Source organism: Aythya marila (assembly GCF_965140915.1).
Source record: "Aythya marila genome assembly, chromosome: Z".
NCBI lineage: Eukaryota > Metazoa > Chordata > Aves > Anseriformes > Anatidae > Aythya > Aythya marila.
The window spans coordinates 26480934-26490643 of NC_139080.1; the positions used below are offsets into that span (position 1 = coordinate 26480934).

The 9710-nt window shown below is 40.2% G+C and overlaps 1 protein-coding gene across 1 annotated transcript; it reads right to left on the reverse strand.

Moving 5' to 3' along the window:
- Positions 1 to 5125: 5125 nt before the first annotated feature.
- NSA2 (NSA2 ribosome biogenesis factor) lies at positions 5126 to 9661 on the reverse strand. Its single transcript, XM_082782508.1, has 6 exons — positions 9527 to 9661; positions 8553 to 8740; positions 7739 to 7889; positions 7239 to 7418; positions 6057 to 6249; positions 5126 to 5397 (listed from the first exon to the last, which is right to left on the reverse strand). The coding sequence occupies exons 1-6, from the start codon at positions 9527 to 9529 to the stop codon at positions 5330 to 5332; spliced, it is 783 nt and encodes a 260-aa protein (XP_082638634.1). The 5' UTR covers positions 9530 to 9661; the 3' UTR covers positions 5126 to 5329.
- Between the last annotated feature and the right edge of the window lie 49 nt (positions 9662 to 9710).

The window sequence follows — 9710 nt, forward strand, 5'->3', positions numbered from 1 at the left end:
CAGAATGTGTGGAGTGTAGACTCCAGTACACTTTTGGAATTGTTTGACAGCCTTTCTAACTACTTGCATGTATTGAATGGCTACTTGATTACTTTGTTACATTACAGGACAAGGATATGACAGCTTTTGATCTAATATCAGTCTGAATGGAAGTGATGGTTGTATTTTCCAAACACTCAGCTGATGCTGTGGAGTAGCTGTTGAGGTGTTGTCTCTGCCAGGTGTGTGACTCCTGTGAGCTCTGGCATTTCAGGTGGTTGTGACATTCATTAGTGTGGATGTTTCAGCAATTTTTTTATTTTTTTGCCAAACACTATGCCTTTAGGAGTTTTGAGGGGATAGCTGAAAATAATTATGATTCCCACTTTCTTTTTATAACTTGGGTATAATTCCTGGGGTAATATCTTCCCAGTTTATAGCTTTTATTAAAAGCAGGAATTAAACTTTGCTATATGCAAACAGAAATGTAAACAGGCTATTCATGCATGTTTCCCTTCAGAGGTTAAGTGATTTGCTATGTGCTTCTTTCAATAAATGAAGCTCCTCTTGCAATGGGTTAAAAACTCAGGAGTAAGAAAGAACAGTGGTTCTAATAACGAAATCACACAGCTATTTGCCCTGCTGTATACCTTTTCCAGGATTAGTGAACTAGTCTCCCACAGTGTCTTGAGAGTAGAGGGTTTCTGGAAATTGCTGTTCAGGACTTCTAAGGTTCACTTGAATAGTTGCAATGCTGTCTTAATTCTTGTCCCTCTGTGCAGCTAATTTAAGAATCTGTTTTTCTCATTTTATGCTTCTACAGTTTAACTGTATTTATAAAATATTTTAACTGTATAGGGTACATGCTTACTATTTATTTCAGCTGAAGTGCAATGCTTTTTATCTGTTCGAAGATTATTGGGGGGGGGAGGGGTGTGTGTTTTGTTTGTTTTTTTTTTTATCTCCAGAAACAAGTTTTACATAATCTCTGGATTCAGGGTGCATGGGATCAGAGTTAAATCTGGGTTTCTTGAAGTGCTGAACACAGTTTTAACTTCCTGTCAATGTACATCTACTGCTTATTAACCCTGTGACTGATACATATTCAAGATCTTACATGATTGTTTGTGAACATATTCAAGTGAACCTTAAGATTTTTTTTCTGAAACTAAACATTTTCTATGAAACACTTGAGACAGAACTTATCTATACTATGGCTTCTCTTTTAGTGCTAAGATTTATTGTAGAAAAAGTTGAGTAATAGTTAGAAAAGCATCTGTTGCATTGCTAAGGATGGGATTTGTGAAACTTAAAGGTTGGTTGTATACAGTATATCATGACTCATGTTCTGTTTGTTAGACCAATCTTTGCTAGACATTAATCTGTTAAATACTTCAATTGATACAAAAATGTTCGCTTTAAGTTAAGGATTCTGTTGCTCATGAAGAGTGAGTCCCAGTTACTTTTAGGTAGATTTTTAATGAATGTTATCACTTGTATTCCTTGTAAGGTTGGAAAACACTGTGAGAAGGTCATTTCACTTACCAGGCTCTTTCTTTACATGGCCAAATTTGAACTAATTTCAGTTAGTATCTTACTCCTAGGACATTTGCATATTAAATGTAGAAATACTACAACAAGATTGTTAGATGAGGTCAGTCTTGGTTTCTACTGAGAACAGTCGTATTTCTGATCCAATTTCAGTGAGTCAGAGTCTTAAATACTGAGCTTAAATTCATATCTTTAAGTGTATTCTTGAGTAGCTACCTCTATATAACCGGGGTACCTGAGGTAGTAAGTGTCCAGATTATTACCTACCTAATGTGGGCAGTTGTGGTATCATAAACAGTTCTGGTAACAGCTGTCTTGAAAACTAAACATAGTTCTTAACTGTGATTGCAGCAGTACTTTGAACTAAAAGACAGCTTATTTCTGTAATAACTTCTTTGGCATCAATCATCTTGCCATAAATATTGAGTAGCTAAATTGAACTACTGACTTTAAATAGTAGTTTTTTTTTGCTATACTGACTGTCCAGTAGGGGAACAGTAGCTTAATAGTCTGTACTTTCTGTTAGGTTAGCTTAGCTGAAAACTGTATTGACTGAAATGTTTTACCTTGGGGAAAACCAGCGTTTTTTAGGCTCAGACAATATTTGTTAGATCTGTTAACTGTCTGGCTCGTTACCATTGAACTGTTAAAGAATTTTTAGGATCGCACCAGCAACCAATGATTAAAAACATCAACTTTATACGTTTGTACCAAATACTATTACAACATGCTGTGGAACTACATGTGTATGGTGAAAGCGAACAGTATTTTTGAGCTTTATTTAGTCTAGGAATAGAGTTTAAAAAACCTTTTGTGTCTTCAACCTTACACTCAAATGGTAAATGGTTTTGTATTTGAATCCAACATTTGTTAAAATGTCTCTTGTCCTGCTTGCGAATTTTTAGTGGAATTTGCTTTGCTTATCCCACAGTTCCTTTCAGTCTCTTTGTTTCAGACTATTCGTTTGCTGTTTTCATGTTTCATAGCCCTTTACATGAAAATGTTTTATTATTCAAATGTGCTTTTAACTTGTTTTAAGTGATGTCTGACATTAGCTTTTCTTTTTTTTAACCATCTCACATCTGTAGATGTGATGAATCAAACTGACCATCTACAACTTAAAAACACCACTAAGTTGAACATAGCAATAAAGAGCCCTAAGTTTGATCTTCTGTGCTTTGAGTGACCATTATAAAATTTTATTTCGAAGAGGATACACTTCTAAATTTATTTTCATAAATGTGGTGTGAGATGTTTTTAAACTAATGATAACCTGTTTATAAATCCTATGAAAGATGTGATGCTATTCTAGAGTACTGTACTTAAGTCTAGTTACAGTGTGGTTTAGGTTTTCATTTTTTTAGTATTGTCTTGACTGCTTTTGAAATGTTTTGAAGTAGTAATTAAACTTATTTTTTGTGATTTATTTATTTTTTAGTGTTTATTTCTGCTACGAGGCATCTTTTAAAGCTCACTACAACAAAATTGTGTAACTTGTGTAGTGTCATTTTACAATCTTATTTAAAAGCTCAGATTATAAGTTGGAAAATCCTTTACCTTTATATAAAAAAAGGCTGCACATAATTAGTTTATTCATCAGACTTTTTAAAGAGATGTAGAATAGGCTGTTCTGTACGTTTACCATATGCATTCTGCAGTTTGCACCATACTGCATATTTGGTGTAAGCTCAACTCCCTATAGTGTTACATTAAAATTCATTTTGAATTGCAACAATTGTATTATTCATCCAACAAATCATGTATTTACAACACAAAATGCAGTACTGTTGAAGCAGCTGTACTTTATATGGAGGGAGAGGGGGGTAGCAGTACAATGCAATAGAAAATTAAAGTATTGTGTCCGTGTTATTAACATGCAGTAAAGGGTAAAGCAACAAGAACTGCAGGCTTTTCTATTTTGATAATGTCCTCTCTCCAAGGAAATGACTAACTGGCTTGTAACCTTCTTTTAGTTTTAAATCACTTCATTGCACAAGTAAAAATCACAGTAAGTTACTAAATCCAGACTAGGGCAATATAAACAGAAGAAAATAACCTTTAAGAGAAAACTAAGGTGTAGTTAAAGTATTGTTTCTCCCAGATGGTGTAAAAAAAAAATCACAAACCTAGTACAAAAACATCGAACTTGACTTCCTGGATTGAGTTCCAGATGAAAATGGTGTTAAGGTCATGATTACGGGATTTGAGTATCCCTCATATATGAGGATGAGATCTGCAATTGTTTAACCTAGAGAAGAGAATGCTGGGGGTGGGGGGAGCAGGCATCTTACCCGTGTGTACAAATACCTGGTATGAGGGCATAAAGAAGATGGAAATAGATTCTTAGTGTGTCCAGTACCAGGACAAGAAGCAGTGGCTACAAACTCGAATACAGAACAATCTATTTAAACTTCAAACTTTTCTTAAACTGGAAGACTGATCAAACACTGGATCACGTTGCCTAAAGTTATTGACTCTCCATCCTTAGAGACAGTAAAAACCTGACTGGAAACAGTCCTCAGGCACCTGCTGTAGTTGACTCTGCTTTAAGCAGGGGAGTTAGACGAGACAATCTCTAGAGATCCCTTCCAACCTTAGCTATTGTGTGATCCTATAATCTGCTGTTCAGACTGCCTTTCCCTGTGGCCTGTTGCATGTGTGATAGGTGCAGACAGCCACCTTGGGCTTTAAACTTCCCTCTATATTCAAAAACAAGCCCCAGACTATTCACATTTTGGCTTCTGAAATAAGAGCTCTGTTTGAAAGTTTCCCTCTTACGGTGCTGGGGGAATAAGATGGCCTTCATAAATCAGAAAAAATGTTTATAAGGACTTGACCACATTTTGGTTAAAAAGCTCCTTTGCTTTGACGTGAAGTACTGCTTAAGAGTAGGACTATAAAATGCTGTGTGTCTGTATTGAAATTTTACCACCAAACTCTTGACAGAAAGATGACTGATGCAGTATACAGCATCAGAGGAAGTCAGTGTAAAAGCAGCGTGTTTCCTGCATTTTGAGGATGGATATATACCTTGGTCAGTTGATGCTTGTGACTTTAAAGCACCCACGATAACTACAAGGAGCTGTGATACCGGTGTTATCACCCTGTTCTCAAATATCACATTGTCTTAAAAACCCTACAACTTCTTGAATTTTACCTTATGAAACAGTTAATATCTTGCCTGCCTGCTCTACAGCTATTATTCTTTCCACAAATGCAGTGAGGGATGCAAGGGGGAGAAATAACGGAGGTAACAGGAAGAAAGTAATTGCCCCTTCTGGTAAACTTCCCTTCCCACACCCTCACACTGCAGCTGTGAGCCCACCCCATGCTTCCACAGGGGCAAGTACCAAACTAGAGTGCTCAATTTCTGATGTCTGTCTGCAGTAAGTCTGCATCCTTCCAACACTGCTGCTTTCCCAGAAGCTGAATGCAAGTTCACATGCTGCTCTGTTACTTCAGCTGTACAGTAGGCCATCATGGGAGATAATGGCTTTATTTCCTATTGTGAGCTTAGAATATTATCTAAGCCAGGCAACTGCTCCTGTACAGTTGACAAGAAGATTTAGTTCAAATGCACACCATGTCAGCCAAGCATGAAAATAAAATTACTTTATTTTAGACAGCGTTCAGCTGAACAGGTTATAAATCTGAACAGTCCTTTCTGGTGCATTTAAATTCCTCACCAGCTTGTGGGGCCAATGTTGCTGAATGGTCGAAGGTTCCAGAGATCTTCCAAACTTGTTTAAACTGCACCACTTTTAAGAGTCAGTGGCCAATGCTTAGTATCAAACACAACTTAGACGAGGAGAACTGCGTTAATACAGCCATCATTTTCTGGATTGTTTGTTACTTGCGCGTATTTCCCTAAAGAGAAAATGAAAGGAAATGTCTACAAAAGCTTCAAGTAGCCTATGCAGCAAATAACAATTTTGCATGTTTGCAAGTTTAATCCACAACTCTCCTTACAAGGGGAAGAAATTCCAGTTCCCAAACTAAAAGCATTCTGAAACCTAAATATACTTTCTGATGAGCTGCAAACTTTCATTCACAATATACTACTCTGGCTGTTTTTATACATGTAAATGCATCCTCAAGAGTTCTATGTACATTTAAAAAAAATCACAAGTTCTGCTACACGTCCTGCTGTCCATATCAACCTCAGCGTTAAAAGAAGTTAGCCTGATGAAATGAAGACACTTCTACATACAACTTTCACTGAAAACTTGATTATTCATAGCTTACACGGTTAGGTCTTTATGGACTTTTAACACTTCTTAATGCAAGACAGGCAAACAAGTTAATTCATTTTTCTGAACTTTGCCTAATTTGATGTTGAAAGTCTGAATTGAAAGCCTAATATTAAAACTATCATTTTTATAGCTGTCCAGTAATTGCTTCTGCTACAGCCAAAAAGTAACATGGATAAATTACGATGATCTGTTTTACAGGACAGAGCCTTCACAATACACCAGTCAATAAAGACTTAAAGCTAGTCCTTCAGTGCAGCTAGTTGAACTACTTACCCCAGATAACTTTGCCCCCTTGTGTCACCAGGCCGAGCTCACTCACGTTCACTTCAATGACGGTACCTTTGGTAATTACCCCCAACGATGTATACAAAGGGGAAGACGGATTCTTTTTTACACCAAGGATAGGCAGGCAAAAAGTAGCTTTAAGTTCAGGATGTGTCACATGTGCCTTCTTGAAACGTAAGCCCTGTTGCACGAAGAGTTGGAACAATTTATTTTTTAAGCTCTCACAGCTAATTTAGCACATTATGTCCTCAGCTTTATGCATTTTAACAGACTGGGAAAAATGAAACAATCCAGAATACAGAATGTCATCTGCCTAGTATAAAATGCCAGGTTTGTTAAGAACCTGATAAAAAACAAGAGTAGTTCAAGAATAATACTTGCTACCACAGGTGGTTCACATTCCATGAAGAAACGAGGAGTTTACTGTAAAGCATTTAACAGTCCTACTGGTTTTTAGACTTGAAACGTTTCCTTTGTTCTTGTAAACCTGAGAAAACCTTTCACACGTTACAAAATATTAAACACCCATCTATTATACCTCTTTTTAGCTAAGGACCTGTGCTCTTTAAGGTGGGCTTTACCACTAAGTACCGTAACCCTTTGTGTGTCATTTAAAACCTATTCAAGGCTTCTACTTTGTATTTATATAAAAACTCGGCCGTCTTACTAAACCTTCCCTCCTGTGCACTGCTAGGCAGGTAGAGCCTGCACACTGTTCCTTACAGCTGTGTAATAAAAAGCCAGGCAGGAAGAGCATTTCCTTTGTATGCTGTCACCACTGTGCTTCAAGCTTCGTTAGCAAACCAGGAGGACAGAGTACTTGAGTCCTACAACTGAGTCAGCCTCAGAATCACAGTAGCTTGAAAAAGACCAAAGTTTTCAAAGTACCTCTCCTAAAGACCTTCCTGATATGAGAGCTCATAGCTTTAACTCATTCGTGTCATCTGAGTAAGAGTGGAAACATTCCATTGCAGGCAATGTCTGTGACTGCAGGGGTATCTCCCAACCTGCCGGTTATTTAAGTTGACATTTCTGCAGAAAACTACTAAGAACACTCTAAATCAGCAGTAATGAAGTGCGTTATCACACAAGGAAGTTTCCTTGCCAAACTCAGAACAGCAAGTCAAGATAATTATTACTTAAACGTTCTTTAAGTCTCAAGAACATTACCATTGGTCGAATGAATCGTTCATATTTAGGAGGTTTCCTAGTAAAGCCATCTCCAACAAAACAGACTTTTGTAACCATTCTCTTCCAGGCCTTCTTCTTTCTCTTCCCTGTACGAATCACTTTTAAAACTTCTGTTTCTCCCTGAGCACGGACCTTTGGCACAGGAACCTCCCATTTCCCCTACAGAAAACATAGTTGTCATTAAGTCACAGATGTGCCATTGCTAAATCAAAGGAGACAACGAAAGAATAAAATAAAATATAACCAAAGAGAGTACCTGTAGATTGTATTTTTTAATATACCTTATAGCTACTTATTTTGATCAATATTTAAATTTATGAAAATCAAGACCTTGCATGTGCTTTGTTCAAGACTAGTAAACTTTTCAGTTTCAGCTTTCATATAGTATCGATATTTAGAGTTTGTTTCAGCATTAATGCCACAATGTGATCATTGTCACAATAAATACCAAGTATCTGGCTTTTAATACAGTTACTTACCGCTTTCTCTTTTCTCTTCTGCTTGATCATGTTAGAGAGAACCTTAGCCCGTGACTGGCCTTCTCTGTCCAGCAGGTATGCTGGTACAGCTCCTTTAGGTGTTTTTTCATCGTTCTTTTCCTTTGTCTTTCTCTTTTCATGCATTTTAATGCTGCAAAAAAAGAAACACGGTATTTTTGAAAATGCATGCAGTATTAAGAATAGAAAAAAAACATTTTGAGATATGATAGCCTCCTACTTCAGGTAGTGCCTACTCAAATTTTTTTTTAAAAAAGAGATATTTGTAAACAATGTAACGTAGCATGTTATTTATATTTAAGGAGTAATCCTAAATATTCTTCATGGAAAACTAGTTATTTCTCTTAATATAACAGCTGACAGATTACAGAGTGCATCAAAGCCTGTCAATTCCTGGCAAGACAGGAATACAACGCCTGGCTCTTACTAAGGAATTTCTGAATAGCTTAAAGCAAAGAGTCTAACCCTCACAGCCAAGCACATCTGCACAGTGCTAAAGCCAGTAAGATCAAAACCAATACAGTATTTCTGTTGTCGTAGCTACATAATTGTCATTTCTACTGCTAATTAATGCTTATTTTAACAAATGCTTTTAGGAACAGAATTGTTAACTGTATCAGTAAGCACATGAGTTGAGAAGAGGGGAGGCCAGGTAACACCTTAACCATTCTATCCTAAAAATTAAGCAATATTTAAGAGCAACATATGACCAAACAACAACTATCTCTTTATAGCTCTGTGAATTCCCCCAGTGCCAGGATGTCCGGCCGACACCAGGGGAGCAGCAGCTACTCACGTCTTCTTCATCTGGATCTTCTCAGCATGGCGCTGCTTGTGGTAGAGCTTGGCCTTCAGCCCGATCATCTTCTTGGCCTTCCAGGACCGCTCGTGGGGCTCCCGGCCCTCCTTCTTCCTCTTCTTCTCATGGTAGTCCAGGCGGTATCCATACCGCTTGCGGTGCAGCTCAATGTGCTCGTTCTGCGGCTGTGGGTGCGGGGCAGCGGGGTCAAACCCAAATCCAACCCTGTCCCCATCCCCATCCCCCATCCCCCAAACCCTGACTCCAACCCCATCCCCCATACTCCGTCCCTGACCTCCAACCCAATACCCTGTCCCCATACCCCATACTCCGTCCCCATCCCCCAAACCAATACCCCGTCCCCCAACCCAATACCCTGTCTCCCTACCCCAAACCCTGACCCCATCGCCATCCCCACCCCCTTACTCCATCCCTGTCCCCCAACCAAATACCCCATCCCCATACCTCAAACTCTGTCCCCATATGCCATACTCTGTCCCTGTCCTGCAACCCAATACCCCATTCCTACACCCCAAACTCCCTCCTCACACCCTAAACCCCGTCGACATACCCCAAACCCCATCCACATACCCCAAACCTCAAACCCTGACCCCATCCTCACCCCCATACTCTGTCCCTGTCCCGCAACCCAATACCCTGTCCCCACACCCTAAACCCCGTCCCCACATCCCAAACTCCCTCCCCACACCCCATCCCCGTACCCCAAACTCCGTCCTCATCCCCCAACCCAACACCATGTCTCCCTACCCCAAACCCCATACCCTGACCCCATCCCCACCCCCGTACTCCATCCCTGTCCCCCAACCAAATACCCCGTCCCCACACCCCAAACTCCGTCCCTATACACCAAACCCCGTCCCCACACCCCCAATACCCCCTCCCCATACCCCAAACCCCGTCCCCACACCCCACACCCGCCCCCGTCCCCGCTTGCCCCTTCCCGTCCCCACCATGGCGGCCTCCCCGCAGCCTCCCCGCGCTGCCCAGAGGGCGGTCCCCCCGCGCGGCCGCCCCGGCTGGAAACGCTCCCCGGGCGGCGGCTCCTGGCTTCTCCCCGGGGCCCGGCGGCCTCCTGCGGGTCCCCAGAGCCCGGCACCGGGCTCGGCGGGGCCACAAAGGGGCGAAGAAGGCGTC